Below are 16,565 nucleotides of genomic sequence, written 5' to 3' on the forward strand. Positions count from 1 at the left end.
AGATTAGCATTCAATGTTTGTGAGAGCTTGTGCTCGGAGTGAGGAGTGTGATGAGTGAAGCTTTGTTGCAAAGGTCAAGGATTTGACCTTATTCAACATTGATGCTTACTGCCCACACATTCATTGAGGTACTATTGATACTTATTTGACATTGATTCTTATTACTCGCACATTGATTAAGGTACTATTCTCATCATTGGGATCTAGATCTAAGTCAAGTGGGTGCTTAAGTCACTAATGCTCAATTTGGAGCTACAATAGGCCATTTTGGAATTGATTTAGGCAACCCATTAATGGTTGGGATTGGAACAAAATAGCTTGCCTTTGGATCTTGAAAGAGGCATTGTATGCTTAGAGAGATTGAGCAACATTGAAGATTTTCAAGAGACGAGGTATCAACATCCTCTTCCATTTTCTTCCTCTCGAATGTATATGTTACACAGGTGAGAGTGAGAATATCACTCAAGCATTCACTTTGAAAGCCATTCTATCCATTTTGAGTGGGTACAAAGCATAGTACAAAAGCCATGGGGACAATTATGGCAGCTTGACAAAAGTTTAGTATTTTGGCTATAACTTTTGTATCCAATATTAGATTGAGGTATTTTATAGCCCCTTAAGCTCCTACATGTAAATATCTCATGCAAGTCCCCATGCAAGAAAGCGGTCTTAATGTCCATGTGCACCAACTCCATATCCTCTCTAGCAACCAAATCAAGAACAATACAAAGGGTGGTAATCTTGACTCCACTGATGAGAAGACCTCATCAAAGTCAATCCCCTTGTCCTATTTAAATCCTTTGGCCACCAATCTTACCTTGTACTTAAGCAATGCATCAGATGGAGATAGCCTTTACACGGTAGTGTATGTTTGCCCTCACAGAAACTAACTCCCATGAGCATTCTTTTCCAAAGAATCCATCTCTAACCACGTGTCTCTCTTCCACTTATGATTGCCATCCCTAGTCATAGCATTAGTATAACAAAAAGGCTCACCATGGTCCATGACCATGACATAGTCTAGAGATGGAATGTATCTATTTTGTAGTTTACAAACCCTCATATACTTGTGTAAAACTGTCTCAACAAAAGCCTTTGACTATCCCACATGTTTATACTATAAAATGTGCGGTTGTTCGCCATCCCATCGCACTCCCACCTTAGCATTAATAGACCATCTAAGCCTTGTATCATCTGGAATAGGTCGTAAATTTGGTCTTTGGTTGCTCTAAAATATCATTTTGCGGTTTTTAATCATTTTGATAAACTACTTATGCATCTTATCCTCATTAAAGATTATATCATGGCTATATACTACCTTCTTTGATTTAGGATCTCACAAGTGATAGCCTGTTTCACTCAACTCTCCATAGCCAAGAAAAATGCAATTTTTTGACTTAAGATCGAGCCTTACTCTACTTATCCCTAGGTATATGCATAAATACTTCACAACTAAAATACACAAGTGGACTATAACTAGGTCTCTTGCTAGACAATAACTCCTCTAGTATTCTATGATCCGATGGCTTACTAGAAGACATGTTGATCAAATGCACTGTTGTCTTTACAACCTCAACCCAAAATCTATTAGTAAGACCAATATTAGAGAGTATACTATGGACCCTTTCCTAAATGGTCCCATTCATTGTCTCACCCACACCATTTTGAGTAAGATTCTTATCTTGATGCTATAGCTTGTACAAGAGTTCATAAAGGCCAAGTGTACACTTCACCATTATCAATCCTTAAGCATTTAAGCTTCTTGGTTAATCGATTCTTTGCAAATATGAAGAACTTTTCAAATGCATCCAATAAAGATAAGCCCAAACCTTTCTTTTGGTATCATCTATAAAAGTGACAAAGTGCAATGTTTCAACCAATGAAATAAGGGGCATTGGCCCATTGAAATCGCTAGGTTAAGAGTGCCATCTTCCTAGCCAATTTGTGTAATTAGAATCTAAACATGTTGAGCTCAAAATTGATTCATTGGATTCCAAATCACCTTGACTAAGGTAGTGTATTTGGATTCACCATCCTTGACAACAAATGTTATATCTATGGGGGAAGCTATTTCCACTTGGAGAATGCATTTTGAGCTCCTTGATTGACCACATCAAAGTTACCTTGAACTGAACATTTCCAAAAATTACCTTACTTAATCTTCCTATTAATGCCTTTAGGTATTGAAGTTTTGCTTTAGAAATTCCAAATCAAGGATGCCTTGTTCTAGTTACTTATTGGGATTTCCATATTTTGTTTCACTCCACCCATCATGCCTTTTGGGGGACTAACCTCCCTCTCCATTGGTTTTGCTAACATCATTTCTTTCTATGCTAATTTTCATGTGTTTGGAACCCTTGGCAAGATTAGACCAACTGTCGTTGTTGGACTATGATTTAGCTTCATCATGCTCTTCTTTTGAGTTAGGGAGCTCCTTATAAAAATGGCCCTATAGGTCACAATTGAATTAGATATGTACAAATTTCGCTCCAAGTAAGACTAAATTTAAGCTCTCTGATATATGGACATTAATAACAAATGTATCATGTTTCTCAACCCTTATGTCCTAAAGCATGTAGACCTTGTTTTGAAATGGGCTAGATAAAGGAAGTATGTATAATGGCTTTCCAAGTCCTTTGGAAATACTTGGGAGCATGTTCCATAGATATGTAGATAGATCTACAATCTTTGAAATAGAAATAGGTCTTTAAAGAATGATAGTTTATATACATGTATACCTTATAGCGAAATGGGGTTACACAAAGAAACAATAGATATATTACAAAAATTACATGAACCTCGATGGTTGAAAAGAATATGCCAAAGTACTTTTGGTTTGAGGCTACTCGTACCATTGTATATATTATGAATAAAACTTCCACATGCGTAGTTTGTGATATGACCCCTAAAGAACTATTTAGGAGTAGAAAGCCCAATATATTGCATTTTAGAGTCTTTGGTTGTATTGCTTATGCTTACGTGCACCCTAGGCACTCTTTCTTGATGTAGTCACGACCCAACTTGACCTTTTGGCATGGCATAATGCAAACAAGGTCTAGACCCCAAAAGTATACTCCTTGAGCAAACGCTCTTTGTACTCTCTCTCTTTTCTCAAATACCACTTCGAAGAATACCATGCCCTCCATAGTATGTATTATCAACAGCTTCGCTATATTTGAGAATAACATTAAACTAGTAGGTGGTATTCATTGGCTTTGGGGATTTAGCTATGGAAAGGCCAACACAACTTTAGAAGAACATTAGTAGATGCTATGTTAGCATCCAATGCGGATTTTCGTGAGACATGTATCAACTTCTCTCCCATATTCCTATTGATACAGTTTGTTGCACACCAATAATGGTTTGAGCATTTGCTTCAACAAGAAGTGGATTATCTTATTCGGTGTTAATTGATAGATATTTTGAGGCTAGCTTCTCTTATAGTACTTCAATTGATTCACTACTACTTTCACAAACATGGACCTTTTATGACCACTAAAATTGCCAAAACATGCTTCTTTTCTTATCCCCCCATACGAGGAACATGAGCGAGGATGGCTCCTTACTCGATCACAGTTACAGCTCTCTCTGTTTCTCTGTGCGTGCGTGTGTGTGTGTGTGTGTGTGTGTGTGTTTATCTAACAGTTGTGAGAGAGAGAGAGAGAGAGAGAGAGAGATTGATTGATTGATTGCAATTTACTCACGACACCTCCACCTCTCACTTGCAGATTCTGGTATGCAGACACTTCTGTGGGTATTCTCGAGGTTTTGCTGTTCAATTCTATTCTACATCAGGCAAATGAGTTCCCGCAGCCAGATATAGGGCAGTTACAGCAGAGACAACTGTGTACGATAATCTGTAAATGCCTCTTATTTTCTTGGTTATTATACTGACCTTTAAAGTGCAGTTTGTACACTGTGCTTATGCCTTTGTTCTCCAATTCTCAGGGTAGCTTTTGACATGGTTGGCATCAACTTTCCTGTGTTTTTGATCCGGGACGGGATCAAAGTTCCCGACATGGTTCACACTTTGAAGCTGAATTCTAAGGCACACCACTTCTATGCACTGCCATCACAGCTGAATTGTTGGCAGGACAATGCCTCCTTCCTTCAAAAGCAATTTCGAGCTCGACCAAATTACGGAGGTAATGCTGGAAAGCTTCCCTCCCTCTCTCTCTTCATTCAACAATAAGCTAAGAGTTGAACTCTCTAGTGTGTGTCTTATCTCTGAAAATGGAAAGAAGAGAGAGTTATGTCCTTCATTGAGCTTCGCATATTAGCCCATGTATACACTTCTTTGTTTAAGCATCGTTAATCCAGCTATTCAAGGTGTTTTGTTCAAAAGCTCTAGAGGTTGGGTGAATTGATATCTTTTGCTGAAATGGACTTGGTGATATATTGGGACTCCTTTCTAGAGTTTTAGAGGCAATTAAATATGCATGAGGAATCTTCGAAACAAAAATAAGAGGGTACCATCAGTTCCTTATTTGCAAGTATGTACTAGGTGGGATTTTAGAGGATCCCTTAGCAAAAAACAACGGATTGGTTGATGCACCACTAGCTGATAGTGAAAGGCATGCTTTCATTTGTCAATCATTTCATTTGGTACCTTAGGTATCCAAGCATTTGAAGAACTTCACATAAAAAAGAACTGGGGTTTGAAGTTACCAAAGCTTTAACATAGGCTTAAAGTAGGAAATGAAAATGTTATTGTTAGGAGAGCAAAACACATAGTGGAATAATGAAAGACATAAGATTGATGAAAGAGACAAATATGCAAGATGTAACTGGGAATAGGAATCCACTATGACAAGAGTACAATGGTTGAGCACCGGCTCACACACTTCACAAGCTCCCTCTCTCTACACCAAGAATTTGTAAGTACAAGTGTAATCATGGACTGTGGCCACACTCCCTCTTTTTATAGACAAAAATAAAGGAGTTGTCATACCATGAAATAGGTTGGCCAATTACCAAATAAATAATAAAAGAGTGCTCATAAATTAGGCCATAGGAGCTTGTGAACTTGTGATATGATCACTTCTAACATTCTCTCAGAGTACAAGTGAGCAAGCAATAAACAAGAATACCCAAGACGCACCATGTTGAGAAACCACTTCTTCAGTTTACACATTTCATTAAAGCTTTCGCACTGACAGTCCCAAAAGGAGTTGGTGTCCACATTTTGGCCACCTTGTTAGGGGGCGCCGACATAGTGATGTGCTACCCTAGACATCCTATGTATATAAATAGGTAGTTACTTCATTCATTCTTACCACTCTTTAGTCATTCTTCACCTCTCTTTCTTCATCATTAGAGACCCTTCCCTTCTCTCACCAACCCCTTTCATTGCCCTCACACCCCTTCAGGAGGACATTGTGGTTCGTGGCTCGTGGTTGCCTTCATCTTTCCTCTTCTCTGCTTCAGGTGCCCTATTTCATAATTAGGTTTTGTGTTTTGGAGCTCCCCTCTGTCTAGCGTCAATATTCACACATAGGCATCAGCGTTTTCTCTATTTAGGCAGTGTCACTATCTACGTTTGCCTGCGTTTGGCTACCTAGAGCATAGTAACAGGGAAGGGTCGTCTCGAGGCCCTAGAACGTGGAAACGTCGTCCCGAACGGATGGGCCGAATGGGGACGCCAAAATGGGACAGGGATGTTCCGTGTCTCGTCCCCAACAGTCGTCCCCCCCATCCCGGCCGCTGTCCCCTTGTCACGTCAGGGGACGTTTTTAATTTTTAAAAATTTTTAATTTTTTTGGGAGTGGGTGTCTTTTAGGGGGTGGTTTTTTTGTATGTTCTTTGGTAGTATACATTTACCCACATACATAGTAACATGGGACTGGATTTGGGGATAGGGATGGGATTAGGGACGGGCCCACGGGGACAAGAATAATAAATTGCCATCCCTTGATACCATGAGAGGGGGACTCTAACATGGGGATGGGACTGGGACGGGAAACTACAAAATGGGCATCCCCTATTACTATGCCCACACATCCATCCACCACATCACATGCATACATTTTCAAATGCTATTTATGTATTCCATTCCCTCCCGCGTCCCACCCCCTGTCCCCATTCCTTGCTTTTAGCCATCCCCCATCCCCATCTCCATTCCCGTTCCCCGTTCCATGTTACTATGGCCTAGACACCTTCCCTTTGATTGATGTCAATTCCTAGAGGTTGCTGATAGCATCGCCCACTTGGGATTTGTTCTACATAGTTCTCTTCTCCACCAAATGGCCACAGTCTGCTTGCATTTAGGGTTTCCTCTACCTGGCATTAGTCTACATGTTATTAGTCTCTATCTTCTGGTGACTGGATCTACCTTGCATCTTGCACAGAAGAGGTTACTTTTGTTTGCATTTGTCATCATCAGGCATTGTCTACTATTTGGTGACATTTCCTATACAGACGTAAGCTTTCTACAGTTGTCGTTTTTAACATTTTGGGCATAGGCATTTGTGTTTTGCATCTTGGCTCACTCCTTGGCGTTTGATGACTGCGGTTCACTCCCTCAATGGCTAGTGATCATCCTCTTCGTCTTCGATGGTATCAGAGGGTTGTAGTTTGCTCCCTTGATTGCTGTCTTTCACCTTCTAGTGATTTCTTTGATAGCCCACTGTTTGGAGGATTGCGTTTTGCTCCCTTCATTGTGCAGATTTCCACAGGTGTTGCCGACTGATTTAGATAGGATAGTGCAGTTATCTTTTGAGCTTCGACTTTGTTGTATTAACTTTTCTTCTCATAGCATGATTTAGTGTATCATCATCATGTTCTTCTTGTGTTTTTGAGTTTCTCTTCTCTCTCAGTGTTTGCTGTGCACACTTAGTGTTTCTCCCTTCAAACCCTATTGTGTCTCTGGTCTCTTTATCATTTTTTTTGACACTATGGATACTCCAACAACGTGTACTACACTGGATGTGCCTCGTTAAGAAAGCACCTTGAAGAAGAAGTCCAAATGCCATAAGCCCTTCTAAAAGCAAAGTAGTTGAGCTAGCCATGTGAACCTCCTATTGCCACACAAGCTCCTTGGATAGCTCACCGTGATACCAAGATTCCTCCATTAGAGCATCAGCTTGCCCTTCGGGTTGTCTCATGCGAGACCATACAAACACATCAGGTCACTCATCCCAGCATGAACTTGGCGCTAGACACACTAGTCTAAGGTTTGGATTGTGAGAAGATGTGAACTTGATGACACACACCAAATCCACCAGTAACAAAAGAGCATTAGTATGCTCTCTCTCCACCCACGCACTTACCCCTTTTGGCTAGGAGTATTACTAAAGCCAAGAAGAACTGTCCACTCTAGGTGTCAGTAGGTCTCGAGCAAACCAAGATAATGTAGACATGCACGTGGTCTTGTGCTCCGCCAAGCATGACTAGGGTATCCATCACATGAAGTAGCAACGCGTCTGTTGTATCTTCCTTCTCTTCATATGTGACACTATATGACACCATTTTGTCTCTTCGCCTTCATGTGACCACCATGCGGCTGTTGAGAGTCATTCCCTATGCCACGTCAGCAATGCCACGTGGCAGCAGTTGGACTGTCCAACCGCAGTCAGACATGGCTGCATTTAATGCAGCTAACTTGATTTTTTCAGGTATTTTTTAGGCATTATTTTCAGCCTTTATAAGGCTGAGTTTCCAGCAGTCTTAGACATTGTATCTAACAGATTTCAGCCTGTTGGTGACGGAGATTGCTCTCAAGGCTGACGGAGATCGAGATCCTCAAGGTGGAGACATAGGCAGATATTTTCTCTGCACCCGTGTATAATTCTGCATCCTTATACAGCTTTCTTCACTGTAGATTTTCTCAGTTTCACTCTCTTTCTCTCTCTGTTCACTCTTTATCATGGTCATTTGCTTCCGCATTGCTTCACTTTGACATGGTATCAGAGCATTGAAGGACTGACCTAGGGTGGATCTATTTGAAGAGGAGTTTTCAACACGACACAAGGCTGCTTTTTCATCATTCAAGTGTGGGTAGGTGGGTTGTGCATTAGAACAAGGCTGAGGCGAGCGTGGGTGTGCGAGAAAAGAGAAGATTTGCCAAAGCTGCTACTGTTTTTTGCTGTTAGAGAAGGAAGAAGGTTGTGTTTTTGGCCTTCAAGTGCAGATTTTACCTTTTCATTGCCTCCGATGGGTGAAGAAGGAACGAGACGAGCGAATCCCAGCTCTAGCAGGCTGTATTTTCACAGTCAGAGGGGGTTGCTTTTTGTGTTTTGTGTAGGCATTGTAGGTAAAGATGTCTTCTGAGGCCAAAATAGAGTTTCAAGCGATCATGGACTGGAAGGTGCCCCCGTCCTACTGGCTCTTCCTTCAGATCAAAAGCTCGATGGTGAGAACTACCGTATTTGGTGGGTTATGATGCTTGCTATATTCGAGTCCTATTATTTGGTGAAGCTTGTTACAGAGGCTATCAACCGTCCTTCTTCGCGAGACAAGTCTAGACTATCTTCCAGTGAGAAGGCGGAGTTGGTAAATGCTCAGGCACATTGGGATAAACTCAATGCACGCATTCGCTTGTTTTTATTTCTCTCATGTACTATAACTGTTATCTCTCACATAGAGCATTTGACGGTGGCTAGGGAGATATGGCTGGAGTTGGATTAGATGTATAATCGGATGACCGTCATGAAGCGTGTTTCTTTGGAAGTGCAAATGAGGACTATGAGTGTCAACAAGTTATCATCCATGCGGGAGCATATCAACAAGCTAAGGTAGCTTCAGATGCAGGTTCAAAACGCAAGGAAGGTGATCACTTCTAAAGACATGGCGATAACTCTCCTTTAATAGTTACCGCCTCGCTTTAGTGATTTTTATTTTGCCTTGATTGGTTCAGGGCGGTTTGAGACTCTTCGGTGGGAAGAGTTGGTTCCTATGGTCTTGGGCCAAGAGGAGCAACTGAAAGGAACCAATGCTTCGAAGTTTGAAGCTTTGGTTGGTCAATCCTCTTTGAAGAAGGGCAAGGACCAAAAGAAGGAGAAGGAAGACAAATCTTCAAAGGATTTCGGAGCGGTGGCTGCTCCCTCATCAGCTTCTTTCCTCCATGTGGAGGTGGTTGAGGATTCGACTATGCCGGCTTCTAATGCTGCGTTGATTGCCCCATTTACTCGGGAGTGGATTGCTGACGGTGGTGCCTCTAGGCACATGACTCCTTCTTTAGCAGGTGTTATTCATTTGGGGCCTTCTCATGGTCAGATTCTTATTGGAGATAGGTTGTCTATTCCTTTTCAGAGACGGGGTAACTTGCAACTTATTCTAGATGGTTGAAGTCTACACTCAAGGGTGTGAAACTTTGGGAATGAGGCTGAATGGGAGCAGCTTGTCTATTTATAGATGTTGAAGGGTGCCTCAAAGAATTAGGGTTTTGGAGGGACCACTGAAGCTCTCTTAGACCGCTCCCCTTTTTAGGGTTTTCATTAATTAAGTGTGTTTTGGGGTTGTTTTAAGAATGCTAATTAGCTGAAAAGCATGTTTTAGCTCAACAGAGCATGCTAGATTCTATATATACTTGGGTCACATTCATTGGACCTGCATTTTTTTTGCAAGGCACAGTAGCTACCAAGTTGGATAGAGGTTATGCACCCCTCAGAGCACCCTAGGAGAAGTGTGGGTTCAGATTCTCTCTCTTCATTTACTTAGCATATTATCTTACTGAATTCCTTCAATGACCAATAATAATGATGATTTATTGGGCATGCTTGGTGCTGATGATAAGCTCGAAGGCACCATTTATCCTTTGTGGGTTTACATGATGTGACATGTAGTTGCCACAAAGAAACTATAGAATATTGTAATCAGCACCAAGCAAAGGTTGTCAACTCATAATACACCGCCACCACCTTCCGCATCCTTGATGAGAGGTTGCCCTCATAATCCTAATCCATCCTCATCTTGTACACTAGGCCCCACTCAAGAGCAAGTCTAATGGACGGTTAAGATGCCCAAGCACATGCCTTAATTGCCTTATCAGTGAAGAGGGGCATCATTCTCTACATCAAATCATGCTAGACAACCAAGCAAGCATGGGAATAGCTTGCTTCCTCTTATCAAGTGCGCAATGACGAACGGAAGAGGTTAGTATAGACAGAGATAATATGGATGCTTATCTCACTAGCATCAAAGACCTTTGAGAGCAGTGATTACATATTGATGAAGCGGTCCCATATAATTAACTTATTTCTATTACTCTTAATGCTCTACCATAGTCTTATCAAGGTCTTGCAACCATATTGTCACTCGTAAACCCATACTTTCGACTAGCTTGTGTCTCTTTTGTTGCAAGAAGAATAAAGCTGTCTCAATCACAAAGCTACCATGGCAATAGAACAAGCCTTTTCCATGGACCATTGTGTAAGCAACTAGAAGATATTAGCATGGATAGAGGTAATATGAATGGTTATCTCACTAGCATCAAAGACCTTTGAGAGCAGCTATTAAATGTTGATAAAGTGGTTCTAGATAATCAACTTATTTCTATTACTCTTAATGTTCTACCAAAGTCTTGTCAAGGTTTTGTAACACCAAGGTCCACACGCAGGAAATAAAGCTTCATATTTGTTTCATGATGAGGTAGGTGATGAAAAGATGGATTAGGGTCACATCACATACAATACAAAAGATACAATTGTCACATGAGATCTTGCCCGATAAATCTGAAAGTAGCCTCTAGACCGTCGGAATGCGAAAAAAAGAATAAAGACGAAATGATAGCATCAATGTAAATCTACAACCCTAACCTAGCCATTTGAATAAATTTCTCTCATTGCAAGTTTTTGTCAGGCCAATGTAACAACCTAGAAGTGGCTAGCACTTCCTCTTGTAATGAATTAGGCTCCTTTCAAAGATTAGGAGAATGCCAAACTATAAAGAGGGGGATCTTCTACCAAGAGCCGATCAAATGAGTAAGAAGAAAGGATTATGAAATTTTGAGAGGCCATGTCAAATTCAAAACATTCCACCATGAAGCCTGGATAACAATACAACCATGGGAGATACCAATGTCCTCAATAAAAGGTTTTGCATTATCAGTCCAATGATCGACTCTATACACATAGAACCTACAAAGAAGGCGGAAGGAACCTTGTGGATTGAGGGGGAGAATTGAAGCAAATTGTTTAAGTCGGATGAACATGGAGCAACAATGGGTGTAGAAGAGAGTAGTGAGCATGAGGCTTAGTGGTGATAGTGGTAGAAGTGCCTCACGAGTTGAGTGGTGGTAGTTGAAAAGAGGTATGGCTTTGATACCATTGGTAGGTTAGGATTCAACAGCATGTGTGCGCACACACATACACGTGTACACTCGACACGTGTACACTTGTAGTGAACAAATGAACAACAAGAGAGGAGAGTTGTTGGAAGGTCACATCCACTATGTGAGAATGATGATGAAAGTACAATCCCTAAGGTACTAAAGTACCAAACCCATATTGATGAGTGTTCAGACAGGGGAAGAACCCTTTTTGCAACTAGAAGGTAAAAAGTGCTAGTGGATAAGAGAGCGTTCACACCAAAACGATGGAGGAACACGATAACTCTAATAGAGACACGGCCCACGGGAGTGCAGGGGTCAGTACTCAATATTCACTTTGCATAGTGTATTGGATGCATTGTATCATTTATATTCGTTCATTCATTGCTCATCTTCAGTATTCATTGTCTCTGAATTACCTTAATCCTAACCATATTCCTTGTCAGCTTGTGCTTTGTTGTACGATTGTGTTGTTACATGTAGATGAGCATTTCTTTACAAAATAGTTGGGTGGGGCTGCTTCGTTTGATGCCAATCTCCATATGATAGCTTTGAGATTGACTCTACTGCCTTGGATCACTTGCCAACTCCAATCACATCACTTGCACAAGATTCCCTACCCTATCATGCAACTTGTCTAGCCCAAGCAAATCAGCCTACTCATGCTTACATTTATAAAATCTACTCCGTGCTCGCTCACCACTTGCATATTGACAAATTTGCTCCATGCCTCAGGCCTAACAATCTGGACATCTGTTGTCTGTCATGTTTTGTTGAATTTGACTCAACACCAATCCCATTGCAGCTGACCACCCCCATCACATCACCGGCAGCCTACACACTGACTACCCACAGCTCATTTAGTTATGTGATAGACTAACCTGACCAAAATACCGTGCTCCTTTTCTTTTGGAGCTACAAACATATCAAGAGGGACTTGAATCATTTTCATTTCCTACTTTAAGCCAATGTTAAAGTTTTGGTAGCGTCAAGCTTGGCGAAGTGAACAACCTAGAACCGACAGATTTTCCCCCTCTCCTAGTCCTTGAAATCCATTGTCCTTAGCTAAGGAATCCTCAAAAATCCCCTCCTAATAAATACTTGCAAAGAAGGAAGTAATGGTACCCTCCAATGATTTATCATGCCTATTTACTTGCCTTTAAAGCTCTAAGAAGGAGTGCCTTTTCCTTTTGGAGTTAAGATGCCGAGCACAACTTGTAGCTGTTAGAAGTGGTCATATCACAATTTCACGAGCACCCATGGTCTAATTTATGGGCACTCTCTTTATGCTTTATTGGGTAATTTGCCAACCTATTTTGTGGTATTACAACTCCTTTATTTTGGTCTATAAAAGGAGGGAGTGTGGGCCATGGCCACAACCCATGATCACACTTGTACTTGCAGATTCTTGGTGTGAAGAGAGGGAGCTTCTGGAGTGTGTGAGCCAACGCTCAACTGTTGGGATATAAAGACCTGGTAACCTCCGTGTATATAGTATACGTACATTGTACATGTGAACGCACCCTTTACGTGCCCTAAGTATAAATACATTTTATTCTTTGTGTTGGTACACTCTTATCTTCTTGTACTTTCACTCTGCACACACTCTCTCCGGCAGTCATACTCATACGCTCCTGTTCGAACCCAAACCAGCTGAGCTGTGGCCTGTCAGTCCAACAACTGGTATCAGAGCTCATAAGACTTTGCACATTTTCAAGATCGTGGCGCGCAGGTCAGACATGACGCCTTTCGCAGGCAGTTTTGGCAGGCAGTTTTCGCAGGCAGTTTCGGCGGGCCTTTTTTAGACGTCAGTCAGATGTGGCGCGCAAGTCAGACGGGGCGTCTTTCGCAAGCAGTTTCGGCGGGCAGGTGTCACGACGTGCAGGCAACTTCGCGCGACGGGTCACGTGATGCGACGGGGGTCAATGGACCCCCGCCCATCGTTTAAAAAAAAATAAAATCAAATTTCTTTTATCCCCTCATTAGCCTTGGCGGGTGTTTACACACCAGAGGCACAGTTTCAAAATCTGTGCAAATCGGGCCACAGAATTTGGGGCTTTTCCCAAATTTGGCATCATTCATACTTGTCAGTGACTTTTGAGTCAGAAATTGCAGACATCGCGTGTGGTGACCTCAATTAAATTGGGAATTTTGCAAATTTTGTCGAAATTTTGCCTTTCTTGGGTAAAATTTCCTGACATTGGATCCCAGAAATTTGGGGTTTTTCATGTATTGGCAAAGCTTTACTCAGTTGGGCCAGATTGACTGATATTCATGCAATATTGGACTTGAGATTTTGGGGATTTGCACAGAATTTGGTAAATTTCTGCATTTATGCCCGTGGAGTGGCTGGTTGATGTATAAACAACAGAGATTTATTTCTGGTTGAGGAAAAACAGCAGGGTATTTAGCTGGTTCAGCTTGTGCTTCCGCAGATTAGTGCATTTATTCTTGTGTTCGTGATAAAATGGCTGCAACTTCTTCCAGTTCAGACATCAAGAGTTTGATGGAGATTAAATGATTTGATGGTCATGGATTTGACCTTTGGAAAGACCATATGTAGGGCATTTTGTTCGTGAAGGATTGTGAGGATGCTTTGCAGGAAGATAAACCTGCACTAATGTCTGATGCAGATTGGGCCAGAGTGAATAAAAAGGCTGTGGCTTACATAAAGTTGGGTGTCACCGATGACATTCTGACAGACATTAAGTGTTTAGTCATAGGTTATGCAATATGGGAGAAGCTGAAAACTACTTATTAGATCACCACACCTGTTAATCAGGTGTATTTAATGCGCAAGTTGGTGAATATGGGACTGGATGAGTCAAAGCCTGCAGCTTAGCACTTGAGTGCATTTACAGGGATTCTAAATCAGCTCAAAGATGCAAACTTGGACTTTGATGATAAGTTGAGGGCGATCTTTTTGATTATGACACTGCCGGACTCGTGGGAAACCTTGGTGGTTTCACTCAGCAATAACCCCAATCTCTCATATGATGGGTGAGGGGTTCTATCTTGAATGAAGAAATTAGACGTATGTCTAGTGGAGAAGGCAGCAACTCAGCTTATAATATAAGAGGTAGGGCTGAAAAGAAAAATGCATATGCAGGGCAGAGAAACAGGAGCAAGAGTAAAGGAAAGAATAAGAGTGACATCACTTGCTATTATTGTGGTCGGAAGGGCCACAAGAAACTTGACTGCAGGTACTACAAGAAGAAACAAGAGAGAAAGAAGAATGCAGGAGATAAAAAGAAGAAGGAAGAAAAGACAGATGCATTGGAGACATCCAAAGGCAAAGAAAAGGCCAATGTGGCCTCCAATGTGGTCATAGAGAAGCTTTTAGATACAGAGGCTGATGTATTATGTGCAGTTGATTATGATGCCCTTGTATATCACATGCAGGATATGTAGATTACCAAGGCTGAAGTGATTGATGCACTCTTGTCAGTTGATGATGGTGTCACTCAGACTTGGATTGTAGACTCTGGTGCCTCTTTCCATGTAACTCCTTACTTGGAGTGTTTTGCTATGTTTAATGCAGGCGGTTATGGAAAGGTATACCTTGGAAATAACCATGCTTGCATCATTGATGGGATTGGCACCGTACACTTGTCTTTAGACAATGGTCAAGAACTTGTGTTGAAAGATGTCAGATATGTGCTTGGCATTAAAAAGAGTTTACTATCTGTTGGTCAGCTTGACTTGCATGGCTACACCACACTGTTTGGTGGTGGTTTGTGGAAAGTAAAAAAGGGTTCCATGTTGATTACAAAGGGAATCAAGAAGGGCACATTGTACTGTTTGCATTGTAAAGCCTCGAATGGAAAGTTTCTTGCAGTTGCTGAAACTTGCAGCCACTTGGAGTTATGGCATAAGAGATTAGGCCATATGAGCCAAAAAGGACTTGATGTTCTTACCTCTTTGAAGAGGGTTGATCGAAAAGGCTCTAAACTTGATTTTTGTAATGAGTGACAGTTTGGAAAGCAAATAAAAAATTCATTTTACTCTGGTGTCTCTCGTAAGTCCAATGTCTTGGACTTAGTGCATTCTGATGTATGTAGTATGTCTGTGAAATCATTGGGTGGTGCTACATATTTTGTCTCCTTTATTGATGATTGTTCCAAGAAGATTTGGGTGTACTTGTTGAAAAAGAAAAGTGAAGTGTTTGCTGTTTTTAAAACTTTTCATGCATTTGTGACCACTCAGATAGATAGAAAGTTGAAATGCTTGAGAACTGATAATGGGGGTGAGTTCACATCGACTGAATTCAAATCATTTTGTGACTTACATAGTATTAAGAGGGAGCTAATAGCCCCTTACAGTCCTTCAAATGGGGTGGCTGAAAGATATAACAGGACTTTATGTGAAAGAGTGCGGTGCATGCTGTCCATTGCCAATCTCCCTCATGCATTTTGGGGAGAGGCACTCAAAATCGCGGTTCACATTTGCAACCGCTCTCCAAATAGGTCCTTAAATAATGGCATCCCTGAGGAGGTTTGGTTTGGCAAATCAGCCTCATATGACCATTTACGTATATTTGGCTGTGATGCTTTTGTACATGTTAGGGATGAGCTGAGGAACAAACTTGACCCAAAATCCACCAAAGGCATTTTCATGGGCTATGGTGACGAGGGTGAATTTGGCTACAGAGTGTGGTTACCTCAGTCCAAGAAAATTATTCGCAGCGGTAATGCTGTGTTTAATGAGGCAAAATTGCTTAAAGGCTCTTTACCCTCTAATGAAGATTTGAAATAGGTGAAATTTCAGAGTTTACAGCCACCCATAACTTCAGAAAATGAGCCTCAAGGTGCTGTACCACAGGCTGCAACTGATGATCAGCCGGTTACTTTTGAGCCAGATGATGATGGACAGCAAATAGAAGTACAAGGAAGTCATGGACAGCAAGATAGGCTTGCTGATTATGAAAATGCAGGTGTTGGAAATGAAAATGAAGGTGCTGTACAGCATGAACAGCATGCTGAAAATGGTTTACAGCAGCAAATGAATGCTGAAAATAATATACCTCCTGATGTAGACCCAATTCTTGACAATGTTGATCATTGGGTATACAGGTCTACACGCGTAAGAAGGCAACCACATAGGTTTGACCCCTCCTTGCATTATGTGATACTTACAGATGAGGGTGAGCCTCTTATATACAAAGAGGCCAAGTCATGTGAGTTTAGCAGTAAGTGGGAGCTAGCTATGCAGGAAGAGATTAAATCTCTATATGCAAATGATACTTGGGATCTTGTGTCATTACCAAAGGGAAGGAAGCCACTTCCAAACAAATGGGTAT

At 41.3% G+C, this 16,565-nt stretch overlaps 1 protein-coding gene across 3 annotated transcripts in view; it reads left to right on the forward strand.

The window, feature by feature from the left end:
- The first annotated feature begins 3,450 nt into the window (after positions 1-3,450).
- Positions 3,451-16,565, forward strand: part of EMB1030 (Alanyl-tRNA synthetase, class IIc) — a 56,671-nt gene continuing 43,556 nt past the window's right edge. Inside the window, exons 1-3 of one of the 3 annotated variants that reach the window (XM_087663406.1) lie at positions 3,451-3,575; positions 3,729-3,859; positions 3,949-4,145. In XM_087663406.1, the coding sequence (XP_087519532.1) occupies positions 3,962-4,145 (184 nt within the window). In that variant the 5' untranslated portion in view covers positions 3,451-3,575; positions 3,729-3,859; positions 3,949-3,961. Of the gene's footprint in view, positions 3,599-3,728; positions 3,860-3,948; positions 4,146-16,565 lie in introns of all 3 variants that reach the window. The other 2 variants (XM_087663404.1, XM_087663405.1) reach the window with 2 other exon arrangements.

Source organism: Lygodium microphyllum, chromosome 22, assembly GCF_053477565.2.
Source record: "Lygodium microphyllum isolate KBCC chromosome 22, Lygodium_microphyllum_v1.1.10, whole genome shotgun sequence".
Taxonomy (NCBI): domain Eukaryota; kingdom Viridiplantae; phylum Streptophyta; class Polypodiopsida; order Schizaeales; family Lygodiaceae; genus Lygodium; species Lygodium microphyllum.